Here is a 22,251-nt window from a genome sequence, read left to right as displayed (position 1 = left end):
GACAGATGAAGAAACTTGCCCAGAGTAAGTGGCAGTCAGAGCTAGCCTTTACACTCAGGTCTGCTCAGGGAGCTCAGTGTGTTTCTTTATACAGTGCCTCACTGCTCCTTGCTTCATTCCTTGCCCCCAAGGTAAGGTCACTTTCTCACTCATGCAGGGGTTCTCAAACGTTATGAGCATCAGAATCCCCCTGGGGGGCTTGTTACAACCTGAAGGCTGGCACCACCCCCAGAGATTTGGATTCCGTGGGTCTAATCTCATTCCATGATGCTGATGCTGCTGGTCCAGGGACCCAACTTTGGGAACCACTGCTCTAAGGACTTTTAAATCTCTGTGGATTCCATGTTGCTCAGGGGCCACTGATTAGCTGGCTGGTTGCTTGGAACTTTCAGTCCAGATTTCTGGATAGAGTGATGATAACAGTAACAGTATCATTCATCATCTACTCCGTGCCAGGCCCTCCACATATCTCATCTCATCCAGTCCTCCCCAGCACCCCCATTGACAGAGGAGGGAACAGAGGTCCCAGAGCTAACAAAGGGCATAGCAGGCATTCCAGCCCTTTGCCTTGGCCCTATGTGTATTTAGCTGAAAGCTCTTGGGGGCTGGCTCTCCACTTCTACTGTAATGCAAACACTAATGAAGTTCCACCAACACAAGAAAACCATCCCTATGAACCCCTTTGGAAAGCCCAACAGAGTCCATTTGCAGAGAAACTTACAAAAGGCTTTCTGGTTGAGAGGAGAGGGGAACTCCCCAGGTAATAAAGGCACTGGGACTGCTCTCGGTATGGGGTGTTGTGGGGAGATTTGCTTTCTGAGTACACAGAAAAGGAAGGCTGCAGCCTACCCCAGAATTAAAGGTCAAGAACAAGTTCCTGCATTCTATCAGAATATTGTTAAGGGAGCAGGGGAGTGTGTTGGGTGTGGGCTGGGAGGATGGAGAGAAGGCGGGACTAAGGCTCCCACTCCGCCACGGCACACAGAGGGGAAAACATGACCATGGCACCATGATAGAACTGCCAATGGCAGGTGACATCAGCTCAGGAAATAGTGAGTCATTATGTCTCAGCTGTCCATGCTCTGTGACAATGTACCACTAATAAACTTTTCCATCAAGGTGGAACACACAAAGACGAATTCCCCCATCCCAGGCTAAAGAGAAATGAGTCTGTCCACCGTGGAATGGGGGTTGAGAACCATGGATGGCCCTGTGAAGCTTCTCCCTCATCTGGGGCTCACCAGCACCTCAGTCAGTGGTGGAAGGAGGCAGGGTTTGCTCTAGGACCCACGTGCAGAGCCAGCACAACAGGTTTCACAGGTCAGAGCATGGCACACGGGGCTGAGCGTGGCAGGGAGCAGGTGGGGCAGAAGCAGGGACCTTTACTCACAGAGTTCGAATCTTCGGCATGTGGTTGAAGCTCGTGACCAGGATACGGCTAATGTTGTTGTTGTTGAGGGTGCTGTGAAGGTAGAGGGAAAAGGGAAAGGGTTAACAAGGAAGTAGCATGGGTGGGGGGAGGGCAGCACCAAGACGTTTCTGGAAGTGGGGGAGGGATAGGTGCGACTGCCAAAAGGATCATAAATCAATAGCTATGGGGCAGCTGGAGACAAGGGGGCAGATCTCCAGATGGTAAGAGAATCCCTGGTTCTTTTTCTTCAGGCAGCTCTTTCATCCCCTCTGCTGCCCTCTCAGTACTCACAGACCCACCTGCAGCAATGATTATCACTTCCTGAATCCTACTATGTGCTGGGTGCCTCACTATGACATCTCTAATTCTCACAACCACTACAGTGTCCGTTATATATTACCGTCCTCATTTTTTGAGAGAAGAAAACCGATACGGGTCATTTTGGTTAGTAACACACATCCCTGCTAGGTAGGCGTTATCCTCGTGCTACAGATGGGGAAGCGGAGCTCCGGAGAGGGGACAGAATTCTCCCAGGGACCCCTGGCTGCTGAGCTTGGGAGATGGGACTTGAATCTAGCACTATCTTGTTTCAATTTCCCTGCTCTGCCCATTGCCCATACTGCCGAACACAGGGTGCTACATGGACAGTTTATTCTGGAAGTATGTTCTCCCTAGCTCACCCCCTCTTACCCTCCCATGGGCCCCCACTGGCCAAGGAAGAAGCCTTTCTTTGGAAGCCTTCACTGGTTAAGCAGACTTCTTTTGTCCTTGGCTCTTGGTAATCACATTACCTTTCTCTTAAAATGCCCTCCAACGTTTTCTATCCTGTGCATTACTACGGCCCCATGACCTGGTCCATATCCGATTCAAACTGAGTCTTATATACCCTACTTGTTTGATCTTGGGCAAATTATCAGCATCTCTCAACCACAGGTTCTTCATTGGCAGAAGGAGGCAGGTAATGGTACCTACCTCACGGGCTGGTAAAAGGCTTAGCGTGCAGTATAAACTCAGTAATGGAGGCTACCATTTTACTGACACTGGTGGAGTCCTGTCCTGGTCATTCCTGTTTCCCCCAACCCCAACCTCCATAGAAGTGGAAATACAGCTTCATCCAGCACAGTGGCCCCCATACCCACTGCACCCAAGGGGCCTGCAGAGATTCTCCACAACAGGAGGAGTCCAGTGACTATACCCCGCCTTGCCCCAGGCTATCCCTGCAACTCCCCAGGGCCTACTTAGCATTTGTTTGGCTAATAAGTCCAGAAGGAAATCTGTTTACCTAAAGACATAGAACCTAATACTTGTCCCTCCCTCCTCCCATATTTACCACACGTCCAACCATTTTAGGCATAGGGGATGGTAAAGAGGAATGCGCAGACCACGTCTGTGTGGACTGCTTCTGCCTCCTCCATACTTTACCAATGTTCCTGTGCAGACACTTGGCATTTTATGAAGTGGAAGCCACGTAGCTGTTCTGTGTCGTATGGCTTATCTTTTCTAAGAAGTGTGTGTTAACCCATCCTGTCTCCCCACACCCAGGTAGCCTTCAGAATATCTCATCTGACAAGGCTGAAGAATCTGCCCCTTCACTTCCTTGGCAGGAAGCTTCCTGGGTGTGGGGACTATGCGCCCCCAGTCGTCCACTGGATGAGGAATGCCTCTGGGGCCAAAACGATGCCTTTGTTTCCCTATCTGTCCCAGAGTTCTAGGCTCCACACTTTGGGGGTACCTCGTTAGGGTCATTGCCTCACTACCGGACAACAATCTGACCATCTTCCTCTCTCAAAGGCAAAGAGCAAGAACCTTCTGCAGAGAAGAGGCCTCCTTCCAAGCATGTCCAGCCACTCACATCAGGTTGAGTTCACAGCCAGCCCTAATTTGAGCTGAATACACAGTGCAGTTATATGCAGGGCTCGGCCATAACTGCATCCGGCAGGAGTCCGGCAGCAATGACTTATTAATGTATTACTACACTGATATTTAAATGTGAGCTGTAATGAGGGCTATAAAACATTTACGATAATAGCAATTATTCTAGAACCAAAATGACTAAACACGGTATTCAGACTTTCCTGATTTGCTGTGTGGGGCTGGCCAGCCCAGGGATGAGAGAGGGCTGGTGACCTCTTGGATGCCAACTTCCATGGCAGCTACAGGTTTTGTTTCCCTGATAAACCCCGATTTATTTGCGCTCCAGTCTCGGTGGCTTGTGCCCATGCATGGAGTACGGTGCTCTATCTGTTGTTTGCACCCCTCAGTAGCGGGCTATCAATGGAGTTGGTGGTTGTATAACCCCCCCACGGTGGAGCAGCGCTGGGGAGCATGTGCCTGGAAGGCAGAGACTGGGTTCAGATTCTGGCTCTGTCACTTGCAGCCCGTGCAACCGTGAGTAAGTTATCTTAATCTCATTAGGTTTCCTCCTTCAACATGGAGATCATAATGGCACCAATCTCAGAGCTTTGGTGGCGATTTAATGCGATGATACTAATAATTGCCACATTAGCTGAGAGCTTACTGTGTGCCAGGCAGGCACTGGGGCTGAGGGTTCTACTTGTACCATCTCATTGCTGCAAACACTATGAGACAGGCACTTTTGTGATCACCTCCATTTCATGGATGAAGCAAGCCCAACTCCAGCAATGACACCTGGATTGGTTGTCTCCTGCTACAATAACAGATTACTAAAAATTTTGTGACTTCAAGCAACACACAGTCTGGAGGTCAGAAGTCTAACGTGGGTTCATGGGACCACTTCTCTTCTGGCGGCATCAGGAGAATGTTTCATTGTCCTTTGCTGCTTGTCCTCAGCCTGTGGTCCCTTCCTGCAGTACTCCGACCTCCTGCTTCTGTGGTCACATCTCCCACTGTTCACTGTGACCCACCTCCCTGTAATGAGGAGCCTCATGAGGACATTTAGAGCCTAACTGAATAATCCAGGATAACCTGCCCATCTCAGGATCTTTTAGTTACATCTACCAAGTCCCTTTTGTCATAAAAGGTAATATTCCTAAGTTCCTGGGATGAGGATGTGGACTTTTTTTTTTTGGACAGAGGGGCCTTATCCAATCAACCACCATGCCCTGAAACAAAGCACACTTGTGAGCACAGCCTGGCTCGCGCACAACGCTCAGGAGGACTTAGCTGTTATTTTAGCTTGTGTTTCTTTAGTCTTTTATGGTTTACAATATGCTTTCGCGTTCACCTCATCTGGTATTTGTAGAACTCTGAGGTTGGGATTCTTATGCCCATCTTACAGACGAGCGATAGGAGGCTATGACGCTCAGGGTAGCTCATGAGCTCCTGGAGGATTCAGGAATCACTGTTCTTTCTTTAAACCATAATTTCTCCCAACTTACCCACTGCCTCCTGTTTTCAGGGCCAGTTTGTTACCCCAGCATGGATGTTCTCTGTCATGTCCACCCAGGCACCCAAAGCTAGAAAGAACTGCACAAGTGTCTCTTGTTCTATAAACTTCCTTGAAAATTAACCAACAGGAAAATAAACGGTTGGGTCTGACGATGACCCGCCACTGGATGGCTGGTCCAGACTAAGCTGTGGGGAACTCATCAGCTTGTTTTATTTACCTCCATCTCCTGGAGGGGTTCTGCCAGTTCCACAATCTAGCTTCAACCTCACAGCTCTGCTCCTTTGGAGATACTTTGAGAAAATACACTTTACCCCAAGTCACCCAGGCTGGAGGTTTTTCCCCAAATAAATGCTCCCAATTCAGCCTTTTCCATCAGGTATCAAGATCAAGCTCAGGGTCAAATTAATTCTATAAGACTTCAGAACTACTCTGCCCCCCCCCCCCACTTTTGCACCATCACAAGCAACTACATGGGCATTTCAGTATAAACCAGAAATAAAGCCATCCCCCCCCTCCATGAGATTTAACAACTGAACCACCCAGACGCCCCCCCACTCTATGAGATTTAAAGACAGTCTGCCTACCTCCCATTTCTCTTTTGTAAAACCCTTACCTGTTATACTGTATTTATACGGAGACTAAGGGTGACCTATATACTGTGCAATCACTCTTCTGTTTTGTCATAATCAGAACATAAATGTTTAATGAAAAAGGATCATTTTCCATATTAAAATGATCCATGCCATGTGGATAATGCTATTTCTACCAATGGATCCCATTCTCTCTCTCAGTTGTGAGCACTAGAAGGAGGGCATTAACCTTTTTTCCCCAGGGCACTGAGGGATTAGTGGACTTATTGCTCCTGGGGAGCACCGATAGAACCTTGGTACCCTGAAAAAATGTGCTTGTGCTCCTCAGCTAAATACTGTGCTACTGTGGCAAGACCAGGGCTCCCCGGTACTGAAGAACGCACGAGGAAGTTGTGCACATATGGGTCCATTCCAGTGGGTGACAGACTACTGCCCACAAGTCAAATCCCATCCAGTACAGCCTGTTTTTGTAAATAAGGTCATACCCACCCGTTTATGTATTGTTCGTGGCCCCTGCTTCTCGGTTATAACAGCTGAGTAGACGTGACAGAGACCACAGGGCTAGCCCTAGCCTAAAATAGTGACATCTGCCTTTTTATAGAAAATGTTTGCCGATCCCGCTTGCTCTAGAACTGGGAAGCTTCAGTCTTGCATTTGTCAGTAATGACCTGTGATGTGCTGGGCAAGCGGATGAGGACATGAGGTCAGAAGCTCTCAAAACACGGGTAGGAAAGCCCAAATAGCCACTGGTAGGGCTGGGACTCAAAAGCAGGGGGTCTAACTCTAGAATCCACACTGCTGGCCCGCATCACAGGCCCACCTGGAAGATGGGTCCCACTCTTCCAGAACCTACAATGCTGTGATGAGATCAGAGCCAAGGAGAAGGCCCTTTTCAAGGGACAGGGCAGGTGAGTCCATCCTGGGTTGGGTGTGGAATGAACTTGGGTAGTGGTTTTCTAAGTGTGGTCCCCAAACCTGCAGCATCACTTGGGAACTTGCTAGACATGTGTATCTTCAGGTTCCACCCAGACTTACTAATCAGAAGCTCGGGGGTGGGGGGGTGGGGGCGGTGTCCCAGCCTTGTGTGTTTTAACGGACCCTCCATAGTATTCTCATGCGAGCTCAAGTTTGAAAACCACTGAGCTAGAGAAAAAACTGAGAGTAGAGCCTTTACCTAAGTGTAGAGGACAGTATGTAGTCTACCTTCTTGCTGACTCTGGGACCGAAAGCCTCTTCTGTGGAGGATATGGGGTTTTCCTACTTAGAAGGAGGCCCAAGCTCTGAAACAGTACACAGCCCTCAATGAAGATAGCTGTAATCACCCTTGGAAAGCTCCAGCTTGGCATCTGCCCCCGGCTCCCCGCTGCTCTCTGCTGAGTGCTGAAGTGTGGCTCTTCCTCACATCCCTCAAGATAGCCATCTTCAGTCTGGAGGAGCTAAGTCCAGCTGCAGCCACGCCACCCTGGCAACCTTAATAAGGCTGACATTTCCCTCTGTCTCCTCCGATTAGGCCATCGCTTTATCACTCTGTGCTTTCTTGGCTCTGGGTGTAATCTGCGTGTTGTGTGTCCATAACACTATGTAATTGGCTCTAATGCAGCAGTATTATCTGTGAGCATGTATCACATAATTGCAAAACCAGGCATCGACAGTAAGTACCACTGCAGACTCCCAGCGCGCTGGCCTTCCTGGGAGACTCCTCGAGCCGCAACCCCTCTTCCCCTCCACACAGGTGGGAATCCAGACTCCGTGGGTCGGATAAACCCTCTCGGAAGATTGGCCTGTTCATCCCTTGTCTCAAGGCAGGTTGATCGTTCCTTAAGTCTCTGTATATAAGGTGGTTCCCTCCTTAACACTCCCCAGGGAGGAGACTTGGTGAGTCATCAGCAGCCATGCAGCGAAATGTCTTTTTCAAGTGAGCTTGGAGGTGCCCTGACTTGTACTTACAAATACCTGTGTCCCCTGGCCAGCCCTCTAAGCCCTGAAGGCGGAACCCCTCCAACAGGGCCTGTATTGAATTCCCAGGGGCAGACACAAACCAAAGTAGGTGGCAGCATTTTCTGGAGAGCGGCTGAGTGCAAATACTGTGGCTGGACCCTGCAGGATGGATCGAAACTGCTGGCCTGGGGAATGAGAAGCACAGGGGGATTCTGGCAGCGTGTGGGCCTCAAAGGGAGGGGTGGAGAGCTCACTGCTGCGTCTCCTTCTTGCTGGCTTGGGCAGGGAAAGAGGAATGAGACTGAGAATGCTTTAGGTGCCTGCTCTCTTCTCTGGCCTATCTGTCAAAGCAGGGCTGCCTTGTCTTGGGTCTTGCTTGGTGGCTGCTGACTAACAGTCACCGTGGCCCCAGGAATCAAGGCCCATTGCTGATGACCAGGCCCTTCCGCCTGCTCCTAGGTCCTGGGAATGTGAATGCTGTTGGCTGGCTCAGTCCATTATAATGTGTGTAGGTGGTGTCTCTGTGGACTTGGCTGCAGGAGAACACACACCGAATGCCCACTGAGGTTAAGGGAGGCATCCCCAAGCCTTTCCCCCAGCCCAGAATCTCTCCCCAACTCAATGACTCAGTCATTTCTGGAGGAAGCTCTCCTGAACGTTTCCCTTCTATCACCCAGTGGCACATCGTTCTGCTTTGGCTGGAGGATCTAGGAAACTCCAGAAATCAGCAAGAATGTACGATGATGCATCCTTTGAGAAAATCCAAACTGAGCTTGCCAAGATCTTCCAGTAAAGATGTCAGTAAGAGCAATAACAACACTGATACTAATTATTAAGTATTCGCTATGTGCTGGCACTGGGCTGAGCACTTCTCACACATTATCTCATTTAATTCTCCCAACCATCCTGAGGTAGACCTTTCCATTTTGGAGCCTCGAAACATCTGCTCTGATCACAGCTGTAAAGTTGCAGAGACAGTCTTCAAATATAGGGAAGTGGGATACCAGGGCCTGTATTTTTGCCGTTCCACAAAACTGCCTCTTACAGGACTGTCTGACAGATGCTGGCTGTCCCGTTTCCGTGTCTTTTCCAAGGCCGAGACGAGTCCTAGAGGCCAGTGGGGCTCTCAGCCCTCACGGACTTCCATGTGGCGGGGACTATGGTGTTTGCCTCCCTGCCAAGGCTGCTCAAAGGCAGCAGCATGACCTGACCCTCCTCTTGTCTGCAGAACACAGAGCTCAGCACGGAGCACGAGGGCGGCGGGAGAGGCTACACAGGAGAGCGGGCAATTCGGTCTTAGAGCCTTCTGAGGACAAGGTTTGGCTAACGGCGGCTAAGTGTGGCCAGAAACCACGTTGGATCAGTTGGTTGGAACCAAGGGTACAGATCTGCTTCTTAAGCAGAGCTCATCTTTGGGCTGTTTGGAGCAGGTAGTGAGTCTCTGAGGGCAGATGGGGCAGGAGGAATGAGAGGGCCAGAGGGAGAGAGGAGAAAGGATGGTGGTAAGCCACCTCTCGCACATTACCTCCACTCCGGGACTATCCTGGGTGCCGCCTATTACTGATTTCCTTGATCTCCCTGCGGACCGTTTAAATTAAAGCTCATAACCATTGTGTGGGCATATAATGAAACCAACTGATGCTGCACTGATTAGTCCATTACTCTCAACTGTTAGAAAACATAATGATCTCACAAGGGGCCTTATTCACTGACGTATAGCAAGTGAGCTCTCATTTGACACCTCAAATTAGCAGCCAAAGCAGTAACAGCTGGGGTTTTTGTCTCAATATTTGTACCCGACTCTAAAGTGATTTGGCACCGGGTGAGCGTTATTTTTAAACACAGAGCTCTCACCGCCAAGTAACATTTTAAATGGTCTCCAGGTGTCATGTAAAACCTACAGAAATAAATAAAAACAATCAGCTGCCAATTTGAGTCTTTGATGATATCGATTCCTTAACAAAAGGGCTCGTCTTTGGTTCTCCCTTCATTATATATTCATATTGTGACAGGCAGAAGCTCATCTCCTTCTACTCAGCAGAGCCTCGGTGTTAAAATGGAAAAAAAAAAAAAAGATGACTCCAAAATAAATGTAAAAAGCGGAAGATCAAAAGAGAAAGATGAAACTTCAAATCCTGCCATTGCTCAGTCAGATGCCCGGTAGTGGAGGTATTCCTGAGGCTCCAGTGTTTTAGGTCCCTTGATTCTGAAGAACTCCTTACTCATTTTTTGAGATGGTCACAGACACTGCCTGGTGGTGATTTAGAATGATTCAACTGCCTCCCAATGACCATTTTAATTGTAAAATGTGCCTTCAACGACAACATGAATGAGTGGCCTCTCCCGATTCTGTTTCGTCATCCATAGGCTGGGAAACTGGGCCATCAATCTTGTCTACTACATTATTTAGAAATCAGGAAGTTGCCAGTGTGCCAAGATTCTGCAGTGGGCTGAGGATGGAAGAATGACCTCCAACTTACATAACCGAACAGGTGAGTGTACAGTCAAGGCGGTGGGGGGGGGGGGGCAAGGGACGATTTCCCCCTCAGCTGCATTTCAGCCCGTAAAAGAGGAAGAAGGGAGAAGTTTTTCAATGCCCACTAACGTGTACACTATGAGAGAAGAGAGGACACGCCAGTTTTGCTCCCTGTGGTATAGGCAGGGTCTTGCCCAGTGTTTGGCACATAGAACAACTCAATAAATATTTACTGCATGGATGGATGAGTTTCAAAATGTGAAGGGTCATGCTTTTGGCATCTTTTCATAAAAATAAATTTCCACTCTGAACAGCTGCCTGGGCTGATCCAGGAGTACAAACTCAGCTGCCTGCAGGAGCCAGGTTTTACATCTGAGCAAGTGGGTTGCGTGGGGTCTGCAGTAAACCCAGCTCTGCCACCCGGGATCGTCACTTCTCGTTTCAAAGGCTTGTTCCTATCCTGGAATGTGGGTGCACCTGCTGCTGGCTGTTCCTTTTTTTTTTTTTAAGAGAAAGCCAGACATCTAGAATTTTTATGTGAAGTCTCCTGGTTTTTTAATATTGGTGATTAAATTATCTTAAGGAACAAAAGTTACAAATGAAAAATAACTTGGATTTGGCTTTGCAGATGCCAGTTTTTAGTCTCTGAACCAAAAAGATCAATTTAACAGTTTGATTCATCTATATCACATGTATCATACATATATCATATATGTATATTCAACACATATCACATATATAACACACTTTGAGATATGTATATATATAAAAATTGATGTGTGTGTGTGTATGTGTAAAATCCAAGTATGTTAATGGTGAAATGTGGTTGACACCTTCCTTCTATACCACATCTCTGGGAGGGCAGCCACCAGGAATCTACTCTTCAAATGAACTATCTTAAATGATAGAAAAGTATTCAAGTTCTCCCCCCAGCCCTCCCCAACCATCATTACCTGGAGACAAAGAATTTTGAGAAAGTTTCTGTTTATAAGGGTAAGGCTGGGTCCCACCAGGTAGGCTGCTCTTCCCAGCTTTCCACACACTGTGAATCAGTTCTGTGGCTAAACCTGTAAGTTATTTCTTATGTACGGTTCGGAACTAAGCCACAGGGTGCATGAGGCTCTGTTTCTGGGCTGAGATGCTGACAAGGTCCGGGTCTACCCTCTGATCTTTGCAAGGGAGGGGCTCTCTCAGGGAGCTAGACACAGTTTACTTGGGCTGCTTGGGCTCAAAGAGAGGCAGGGTGCTTCCTCGTCTGGCCTCTGGTCACCACTGGTAGCCAGGATCCATGATGTAGAATTCAATCTCTTCCCAGATTGCCTTCCTAACAGACAGCAACCTGTTGGCTACTGAGTGGTCATCTCCCAAGCAGTGGCTGCAGGACTAGAAGGCCCTAGAAAGGGAGGGTGTTGGTCCCCATACTGAACATATGCTGTTCTCTCTGGAAAAATGCTAGAGATTAAGAGATGATGGGATGGGCAGGGCATAGAGGCTGTCTTCACTATTCTTTGTTCCCCTTCTGCTAATACAGGGGAAAGGCAGACAGCAATACAGAGCACTGGAAAAAGAGTCAGTGGACCTGTTTTCTGGCTTGGTTCTTCTGTGAAATTTTTCTATGGCTGTGTGTGAGTCACTCAACCTTCTGGGGGAATTCCTTTCTTTTAAAACAAAGTGGTGGGACTTGTTGACCTCCAGGGTCTTTCCAGGCTACAGTTCCACTCTCCAATTCACACTGGGCTGGTGCTGGCTCTAAAATGGCAATTCTGGAATGGGAATCGTTTTCCAGACAGCAGTGGAAGGGCTGGTGGATGTCTAGATTTGTATAAAGATAGGACATCTGACCAGACTCTGAAAATCACAACTAACCCCCACAGCATTTGAAAAGTTTTGCAGAGTCAGCTCATTTTGTTTTTCTCTTTATGAAAATAAAGTTTCAGCTTCTGTGGGGTTAATGGGCTTGCTTCCCTAACCAGCTGTCGCATCTCTAGCTTATATATGGAGAAGGGACGGGTCCAGACATGGGAGCGATTTTCCTACCCAGTTGACTTTGTGGAAGTGATTTGCAAGGCTGAAAGAAGTGAATAATTGGGATCAGGAAACTAATTCTCGCAGAGACAGGGTTTCACGTGGGTGGGAGACAGTTTTAATAATCATACTCCTGGGTTTTAATAAAAATGGGTCTTTTGCAGGTACAAGATCCAAATGGTTAAATTCGGAAAGAGAAAGGGCAGAGTGGAGGGTGAGGGGAGTGGCAAATACCTCAAAGTATTTAACTTCAGAAGATACACTGTTTAAATGTGCCTCTTAATGAACGTGAACCGGCCCCAGTGGTTTGGAACAAAGCAAGCAGGAAAACAGGCCTGGAGGGAGCTGTGGAGATTTGCAGAGGGCCATTCCTGTCCAAATGGGGTACTTGCCACTCCAGCTCTAAGCCTGCGATGTCCAATAAGGTAGCCACTAGCTAAAGGTGGTGATTTAAATTTAGATCAATTAAAATTAAATAAAAGGTCAGTTCCTCGGTTGTATGAGCCACACTTCAAGTGCTCAAGAGTCACATTGTGGTTAGTGCCTATCATATTGGATAGCACAGATGAGAAGCATTTCCTGCATCACACAAAGTCCGATGAGACAGCGCCACTCTAGACAATCAGAGCCACACGCGTGCCCAGGATTGCCACAGCTTCCAGATATTCCGGGGAAATTGAAATCATATACTTTTAAATAACATTACCTGAGTTTTAAACATTGGCAACTAATTCTAATTTTTTTAAAACACTGTAAAGCCTAAACCAATTAAAAAAAATCAAACTCCGTATCTGAAGTTTTCATTTAACTATGGGCCAATAGTTGGGGTCCTCTGATTTAGTTATAAGTCAAGTGGGAATGGGCACTCTAGAGCTTCTATGAGTCCAAATATGACGTTGGAGAAACAGAATCAGATTCCCTCCATCCTTCCTCCTCACCATCCCTTGCTTCTAAGCACCTTCACAGATAGGAAATGGAAGCTGAGAAAGGTAGAGATGATGCTCTGATTCTCCCCAGCATTGCATCTCCATGTCTTCCCCATGCCATCCTCCCCTCCGGAGAGCCAACTAGCAAGAAGGGGTCAATTTCCTGCTTGAGTTCCGAGGACCTTGACTTTCAGGACACATTTCTGCAGAGTAATGGACTCTTGGCCACAGGTGAGCTGAGCCAGCCAATATTCTGCATCCTGGATGGAAGTGGAGGTTGAGCAAGGGGCAGGTTCCACTCTTCAAGGAGTCACGGCTCCCTGGCCTGGAGACCCTTGAGAGCCATGAGATGAGAGCTGAACGAGAGCAAGATACTCCCTGAATGTGCTCACACACTGGTCACTGAAGCCATTGCTGGCTGCTGGAAGACAGAGAAAAGATAGAGGCTGACCATCGGCACAGGAGTGCATTTGCAAATTGGTGTAGAAGCTCCATTTTGGGAGTGAACTGACCGCTGTGTGCATTTGGTAACTCTGTGGTATTTCCCCACTGGCCTCCTCATCTTGCCCCCAAGAGGAAACTCTCTGGAATCTGTTTTTCAAAGATTCAGTTATTTTTCTAGTTTGTTTCAGGTGGGACAAAGCAAACCTAGTTTGTCCAGCCAGAATTTCACCCCAGAGACCTGGTGGCTGGAGTCCATGGCCCCTTTGGACAGTAAGACTTCCATTACCTGAGTCCACCTAAGTGCTGCTCACAGGAGAAGTTGATAATGGGAGTCCTACCGATTCACAGATCCTCTGTGCTCAAGAATAGTTCCACGATCTTCACCATATCCCCTTAACCCAGGAATGTACACTAATGCATTTTCAATTCAGAGACTAAACAGAACTTTAGTTAACAGGAAAATACAATCAAATGGAAACCATTGGAATACTCTCCCCCACCCCAATTCTAGCTACTTGAACTGTTAAGGTACTGCTTATTTAAATGGAAAAAATTATCCTTTATTTCAAAGGAAATTTCACTTTTTCCTTAAGCTGATGTTCTCAAAACCAAGCTAGCCATTTTAAGAACATGGCTATGATTGAGCCTTGAGCCTGGGTGACTATGAAGGAGGCGCGTGTGTTGTGTGGCCCATGTGAGCATTTATAGAAAACCTAGATCCTTTCCTAGGATCCTAGGGGCTGAATGGAAGTTACTGGTGCCTTCCACAAAGTGCAGTTTTAATTCTGATTGCCTGAACAAATCACAATTTGTAGCACCGTACCAAAAAAAAAAAAAAAAAAATCATATTCTGGAAATATTTTAAGACTTTCATTAGGCAGTGACAGTTCTATATTCAAAGCTATGTCGTGACTAAATACCCTGATTCCAAATTCTGTTGAAACAAATGTTTTCAGCTCCCAGAGAAACTCAGGTGAAACACCTTGTAAATAAATGAAAATGAGCCTTGTCTGTTAGAAAACACCACTTTTCACTATGGCTCTAATTTTGTTCATAGATAATTAAAAAAATATCGCCATTTAGCTGGAGGAATAAAAAAAAAAGGTAATGTGAGAAATGTGCTGTTTCAGTAAAATACTACATCATTCAGTATTTAAAATAATTTTGGGACAATCACAACCTTAAGTTCTGTTCCGGACAGAAATGTAACAGAGAATATGGAAACTGGGTGGAGTAGGTTTCTATTCAGTTAGTTAATTTCAACTGAATTTGGTTCCATGTACTTTATTTATTTATTTTTTAAAGAGAGTTTATTTATTTGAGAGAGAGGGAGAGAGAGAGAGTTTTAAACATTGGCAACTAATTCTAATTTTTTAGAGCGGTGGGGAGGGGCAGAGGGAGAGGGACAAGCAGCCTGCTTGCTGAGTGGGGAGCCTGACCTGGGGCTTGATCCCAAGATTGTGAGCTCATGACTGGAGCGGAAGGCAGACACGTAACTCATTGAGCCACCCAGGCACCCTAGTTTCATGGACTTTAAATGACTACCTACTTTGTTTCCAGTTTGTGTGAGGTTCTGGGGACAAGGCAGTGAAACAATATAGGCATGTCCTTCAACTTCAGTTGTGGCGAGTGTCCTGGTTGGGTGTCTGCTATTTGCTAGACCTACACCTATGGTACCTCCTTTAACCCACATACTAGCCTAAGGGGTTGGTAGGTATTATTGCTTCTATTTTTCAATGAGGAAACAAGCCCCAAATCACCCAGTTTGGTGAAGCTGGACCGGCAGCCAGTCCTATGGGAGAACTCTAACATCCCCAAGGTCAACCTTGGCCTTATACCTCCGGGTTTGGGGTGGTTCTGTGGAATTGGATGTAATGCTGATTAAGCTGAGGTCATAGGTTTAGATCTGAGCGCCCTGTGGGTCAACTTTTCAAATATGAAAAACTATCATTCCTGAATCATTGTGGGCATTTACAACAGCCCGTAATCTTATTAACGCATATAATTGTTTCTTTGGTATGTACGCTCCAGAATGCATTTTTTAATTTTAATTTTAATTTTTTGTAGTAGAGCAATGAAGGGCAGGGGCTCAAATACCAGGCAGAGCTGGATTTGCTACTTGAAGGGCAGGCCCAGGGACTTGCCAGGGGCACTTTGGGCAAGTCATTAGCTTCTCTGAGTCTCAGTTTCCTCATTAGAAAAATGAGATTAAGAGGTTCTACTTTGTAAGGTTGTGGTGAGGATTTACATAAAATGCTGGATTCTAGTATCTTGTCATAGTCCCTGGAAGATAGCAGACACTAAGAAATGGAGGTTGTAACAGTAATTATAATATCTATAGTGACTATAGTAATTGTTATAATATCATTGTATTATATGTTGTTAATTACTATTTGTATCTAGTTCCACATTCAGAGGAAGCTCAGTTGAAGTGGAGGATAGACCTCCATTTGTATAAAGCTCTGGGTTTTCTGTATCGGGCTGACAAGGTCTATGAAAGTCCTTACACCCAAATCCCAGCACCCTTCAGCCAGGACAACAACCCCATGCTAGAGGAGTGAGCACACCCTGATCTGGGTGTCAGGACTATTGTTAATTTCCTGTCACTGCCTTCTTCTTACACCAGCAAAGGACTTTCTTCTCCATTTTTGTGTCTAGTGGGGCTTGGGGTCAGGCCATGTTGTACCTGCCTGGATGCGGCTGAATATCTACCCTAAAAGTCTGGTCAATTCCCACCCACCACTGCTTTAACTCTTGAATCGCTGTTCTCTAAATGTGAGCTAAGAAGGAGCTCAGTACATGGGATGATGAAGGGGTCCAAGGAACATGAAACTGGGTGGGGGGTGTTTATCTCATTTCTCATCAGTTGCATAGACCCAATGACAAGTGCTTTAAAATCAAAAGGGAATTTGGAGGCTAGTTCAACTCTTGAGAAGAACTTTCCAGAAGATGGGGCACAAGAGATTCCTGCTTGCTTCTGTGGTGTCCTCGCTCAGCTTGGGAGTCCTGGACTCCACGTCACTTGGTTCTGCTTATACATGTCCATTCAACAATTCTGGTAAGCTCTGGCCCCTCGAGTTTGATGCACCAGAGAACCTGCTCTTCTAAAGCTTTACTGTCTCTGGCACCGGGCACCATGCTGGCACACAGTGTTTCCTTGCTTCATGGATGGATGACAGCAGGGGCCACCTGGGCTGGCAGGTAGCTGAAATGAATGGAGGTCGGTGGGAAAGTAGAGTCTACTCATCCCTTCTGAGGAGGGATGTGCTCTTTAGCCACAACTGACTGTCACAAAGCAGAAATGCAGCCCAGGGCTGCCATTGCTTCAGGTGTACCAGAAACCCAAAGCTGGCCATCTGTACTTTTAAGAAAAATTTTATAATTTTAAAATATGAGATTCTAATTTCAATTAAAAAATACTCGACAGGATTGAGGGCGCCTGGGTGGCTCAGTTGGTTAAGCGACTGCCTTCGGCTCGGGTCATGATCCTGGAGTCCCGCATAGGGCTCCCTGCTTGGCGGGGGGTCTGCTTCTCCCTCTGACCCTCCTCCCTCTCATGCTCTCTGTCTCTCATTCTCTCTCTCGCAAATAAATAAATAAAATAAAAAAAAAAAAATACTCGACAGGATTGAAAAAAACTCATCTGTGGGTGCGACATAGTCTGTGGTCTATCTAGTTTCCAATGTCTGGTTTCAAAAGAGCAGAAAGCAGGATCATTCCTTGATTCTGTCATGTGCTCAAGTTTGCCCTCCTCCTCAAATCTCCTAAATAAAACACCTAATAATGGCTTTGAAAGGACAACTGTGCTTGGGATCCCCAGTCCTACAAAGGGTTTTTTTTTTTTTTTTTCCTGGACAGCCTAGTTGCATGAAGGTGTCCAATGTGGGCAAAGAACATGGGATCAGGGGTCCACAGACCCAGCTTCTAGTCCCCTTGCTGCCACCAACTTGCTGTTTCCCTTGGCAAATCTCTTAGCCAGAGCCTGGATGAGGGTGAGGGACATGGGGTACCCAGGTGCAAAATGTTATTTGGCCCGGGCTTCACTCTTACCTGTTCTCAATCTCTCTGTGCCTTCTCTCAAAGTAAGAGGTCATCCCAGAAACTAAGGTCCTTACAGGCCCAGCCTGTAATAATGTCACTGAATTTCCAAAATTGGCAAGTGACATAAATGGAGGTAGACCTTCAAAACAACACACGCTGGTTATCTGCAGATGTGTTGGACCTGCATGCAATTTAGCTGGTACCAGTGATTTATCAAGGGCAGGCTCCTCACTGGGATATGTGAGCATTTTCAGGCTATGCTCCTGACATCTTTCGTTTGGCATTTTTGGCAGCATTATCTACTGAACTTCTGATTTGCTACATGTTGTCAGGAGACAGTGTCTGAAAATCTTTTTTCCTTTCCCACAGTACTACTGAAAAAAAATTATTTTATTAGCTAGGTTTTCTCATTTTTGTTTCATTTGTCCACACCCTTAATTTTTTTTTCATTAAACATATTTCTGACCCAGGACAGCATGTTGGGCAGGGAGGTGCCTGGTATAACTGGCAAAATGCCTGGCTGTCCTCAACCTCACTGGCCAGGAAACCAGCTCAGAACACCATGACGAATGATTCCTGACCACATAGGGTCAGAATTGCAGTCTTGGCATATTCAACTGCAGTATAAACCCAACTTGGAGGAAACCGAGTATGTGAATCACCAAATGTATAGAACAGGTGGAAATGAAAGGCCAGTGATTTGGGCAACAGAAGGCTGTCTGAGTCATAGCAACTCTCAGTTAAGAACCTTAAGGCCATACAGAAAGCTGGGGCTAGATCGTGGGAAGGTCTGAAGAATGGAGCCCCAAACCACTGAGTGACAAAGTCAACTGGTGATGTCCAGAAGCGAGAATAAATCGTCTCTGGGACTAAGAATGTAACTCAATGAAAAAGCAGGACTATTTTCTTTCCCTGGCAAGTCTGATTTACCTTCAACTTTGGGGACCCACTAACTGGGTAAAGGAAATGACAATTTCAGAAGCATGTGGGAGACTCCAACGTGATCCTGGGCAGGACTGTGAATCACCGCTAGCTCGCCTAGCCCAGCTCTCGGAGGCCGGTTCATACCACTCTGTGGCACCTGTTGGCCACGCTTCCAGGGAACCAATGCCACAAGAGCCTTGGCAATTACAGATCTGGAAAGCTGCTTGGTAGAACGGTTAATCACACAGGCTCTGCTGCTTACTAGTTAAGCAGCTACTTGCCTTCTTTCAGATAGGTCTTGTGCAGAAGGAGGGCTGTGAGGATGCAGAGGGAGAAGGTATGTAGGAGCACCACATCCACTGTCAGGCACGGGTAACTGAACAACGGAGGCTACAAAGGCTGTATCCTCTGCGCCATGATTCTTCCCCTATGGTGGCACCGGGGCCTTGCGAAGTTTCACCCGCACTATGCTTTTTCTCTTAGTCCCTTTTCTGGTTACCTGGGAAGGGGAGGAGGGTGGTGGCTCTTTTCCTTTGTTCACCATATTTTGTGCTAGACATCCCCCACTGGGCAGGAGCCAAAAATGAGGATGAAGTGAGCAGATGTCATAGCCTTTTCCAGCCCAGTACCCATTCCTCTCTCTTTACCGCTTTACCCCTTCCTGGTTCTCGAAGGCTCCCGTCCTCAATTCCCATTGTGTGTCCTGTGGGACCAACCTCAGCCTGGATGGGAAGAAGTTTTACAGCAGTTCCAGCCACAGAAAAAAATGGAACAACAGGGGGCTCCCATGTGAAATATTTCCACTAGTAGTTGACACCCACAAACTTTCCTTAAGTTAATTTTGAGAGAGCTTTCCATGGGGGTAATCGTGAGTCTTTCCTTGTTTTTTATCTCATCTGCCTAATGTCAGGGAGAAAACACACCTGTAATACTCTATTTTGTCTTCTTTAATTTGCAGACTTTAAAGCTTTAGATACTTAAAGACGACCTTTCTGGGGATAGTGTGTTTTGAACCTCTCTCTCTCAGGGACTTACTAAGTTAATATATAATGTCTTCACTTAGTTCCTATTTATTATTTCATTGTCAAGATTCTTTACGGTGCCTAAGTTGTGATTACAGAGAATTGTGATAAAATGTCAATGTGCAGATGAGATTTGGAAGGTCTGGGGGTGGGGAGGGGAGATTCTTTAAATGGAGATGTCAGCTCCAGCCAATTTCAGAATGGCTCACCATTAAGATAGATGGTTCCAAAGCCGTGTGCCTCTGCTGGAAATTAAAAACCCATGGAATAAATGATTATGATTAATTTTAAGTACTTAGCCATGTGAAGCCAAATGAGAGTGTCTTTAAAACAAAGCTATTGATCTGGCTTTGTTTGGAATTGAGAAGATAAACTAATCAGATCCTGTGGTCTCTTTGTAATAATAGGGAATGAGAACTACTTTCTCCCCCCACCCGCCACCATAGGCTTTTAAGATTCAAGTTTGAGAAACTTGGTGTACCAACATGCTATATAACATACCAACATTTTAAAATTAGCAAACACTGGGGTAGAGAAGAGCAGTCCAGTTCTGTCCCAAACAGGGGTTTGATGGGGATGAGGGCATGATGGGGAGAAAGTGAGGGGAATGGAAGGGACAGAAGCCAGTTCTTCTTAAAGTTGAGGGAACAGACTCAGAGAGGTTGCATTGCTTGGCCCAAGTCCCACTGTGCCCAGGTGTGTCTGACTGTACGGCCCCATCCCCTCCCTCAGACAGCCTTCCTCGTGAGGCGAGGCACCACCACTCCCAGTACAGAGAGCTAACGTGCGGGCTGTCCAGTTGTCACAGCTGTTTTGTGGCAGCTGGTGATTTCCATTTCCTGGTCTCTTCCCAAGGAGTTTTCTCATCCTCCTGAAGAAAAGGGTGACATGCTCCCAGCAGCCCTTCTCCAGAAAGGCTTTTTTGCAGGCTGGGAAAATTGCGCCTACCCTTCTCAGCCCCAGTCTCCTGATCAGGGAAGTCCTAGGTCACTAAATTGGGCTGGTATCCTTTCCCTAGCAGACGTGCATTTGTTGACGGTTCTGGGGTCAGAGTTTGGGTGAGGAGCCACCATCCATCTTAGGATTGACAACCTGACCTCCCTGGCTGTGGGTCCTGCCGCTTCTGTCCCGGGAATTCGCGGCTTTCATCAGATTTCCGGCACCTTGCAGCATCAGCATCCCCTTTTATTTCCCGTGATTCCTCTTGGAATCACCTTCCTCTCGTACAACGTGGAGAGGCTTTCTCCAAGCCGTGTCCACTGGCTGCAGGGCCAGGTGAAAAGGAAGGTGGGAGGAGGACCTTCCTTCATGTAGAAAGGGACATTTTTATATATTCATTCATTCATTTCTGTGACATTTATTCATTCCTTTGGAAGTCAGAGGTATGTAACCTGGTGACTAGGTAGTTTTTTTTTTTTTAATTTTTTAATTTTTTTTTATTTTCAGGGGTATGCTCAACAAATTCTACCCTATCATACACTGGATAGAACTGTACCATCAGAATTATTTTTAGAACCAAGCAATTACAGAATTTGGAAAGGGGAAGCCAGCCCCAAGGTATAGCAACAAATCCTTCCTTTTCCAAATGGGAAAACTGAGACTCTGAGTGCGGAAGGGACTTGCCCAAGGTCACACAGCCAATTAGGGGCTGAGTCGGGACTGAACCACACATCTCCTGACACAAGTTCTACTAGGCTTTATTGCTTTCCTTTCTAGGTTTCACAAATCAGGGATAGCTGGAAGTGTCGCTTTGGGTGACATTCAATCGAAATGTTTTCTTACACAATTCTACTTTAGTTTGAATGACCCCAAGATGATTCCTAGCTGAATTCCAGCCCCCAACCCACACCTGGAAAACTGGAAATCAGGTTAGACCCATGGGAAAAATCCAGAACACAGAAAAGCAGATCCACAAGGTATAAGGGGTGGGATTCCACCTCCTCTCATCTTTCTCTCACCCTGCCACTTTAAGGTTACTGCTTAAAGTTTGCATTTAAACCTAAGGCGACATCCCAGGAGCAATGGCAATGACTAGACTTTACCAGGCTGTTTGGCAGCGCAGCCCCCCCGCCCCCGCCCTGTGCCAGGTCCCTTTGTGATTCTGGGTGATATCAACTGACCCCTTGGTGCTATCCCCTCTCTCATCTCCCAGACCTGTAACCTGTCTCTTCCCATGCCCACACTCAAACAGACTCTCCCTGAACGCTCTGCCTGGCGCTGGGGGGCTATTCCAGCCCATCTGTTCCACCCAGCAACAAATACCACGGGAGCACCGGGAGAGAAAGGACTCGATTGAGACTTAATTAGCAGGAACCCCAGTTTGTGGGAGGTGAGAAATCACACTTTGCTGCCTGCAAACACTTTGGCCAAGGTGAGCCAGAGGGATCTCCCGGTTCCCAATTTTAATAGCACTGCAGCAGAAGACACAGAAATGCAATCCACACGGACCCCCTGCACACACACTCCCCTTTCTCTCCTCCTCACAGGGACACACACACACATGCACATAAGGCAGCGGTCGCAAAATCAACTCACAGGATCTCCAAATCGCGCAGCGCTCGGAAGGCTCCATCTTCAATGCAGCTGATGTGGTTGTTGTCCAGTTGCCTGTGGAAAAGCAAGGGGAGGGCATGAAGGCTGAGCGGGGGCAGCGCCGAGGAGCCGGGCGGCCCGGGCCACCCGAGCGCCTGTCCCTCCACCCCTGGCAGGCTCTGCTCGTCCCCGCCAGGAGCTCGCGCAGAGCCAGCCTGTCTGCCACGCTGCTCCGTCCCTGCTCTCTGTCTGGGAGAGCTACACAGACGAGCGCACCAAAGGCTGTCAGGTCTCAGTAAATATTAATTGCGCATTTTTTTTTTTTTTTTTTTTTAGGCAGAAGGGAGTAATTTCATTACATTAGGGCATCCAATCCATTACGAGCTCTTACCGTCATGTCACTGAAACAATTTCATTAAGCTAAAGGCCTGTAAATCATTGGAGGTCACTGCTCTGCCCTCCGCGACCTCCCAGAATGCTTTTTTCCCTCTCTCCCTCTCCCTTGTCTCCCTTTACTGGAAGTTGCAGTCTTCTGCTCTGACACAGTGCTAA

At 47.0% G+C, this 22,251-nt stretch overlaps 1 protein-coding gene across 3 annotated transcripts in view; it reads right to left on the bottom strand.

Annotated features, from left to right (window-relative positions):
• Positions 1-22,251, bottom strand: part of SLIT3 (slit guidance ligand 3) — a 605,319-nt gene that overhangs the window by 135,707 nt on the left and 447,361 nt on the right. For all 3 annotated transcript variants that reach the window (XM_045901662.3, XM_045901670.3, XM_064596588.1), the window contains exons 6-7: positions 21,703-21,774; positions 1,391-1,462 (exon numbers count right to left, since the gene is read on the bottom strand). In XM_045901662.3, coding sequence (XP_045757618.1) covers positions 1,391-1,462; positions 21,703-21,774 — 144 coding nt within the window. The remainder of the gene's footprint in view (positions 1-1,390; positions 1,463-21,702; positions 21,775-22,251) is intronic.

The sequence above is a fragment of the Mirounga angustirostris genome, unplaced genomic scaffold, assembly GCF_029215605.1.
Source record: "Mirounga angustirostris isolate CCGP_5_RB_7025 unplaced genomic scaffold, mMirAng1.0.hap1 SCAF_7, whole genome shotgun sequence".
Taxonomy (NCBI): domain Eukaryota; kingdom Metazoa; phylum Chordata; class Mammalia; order Carnivora; family Phocidae; genus Mirounga; species Mirounga angustirostris.
Note: the sequence above shows the minus strand (reverse complement) of the source record. Positions and strands in the feature narration are given on the sequence as shown.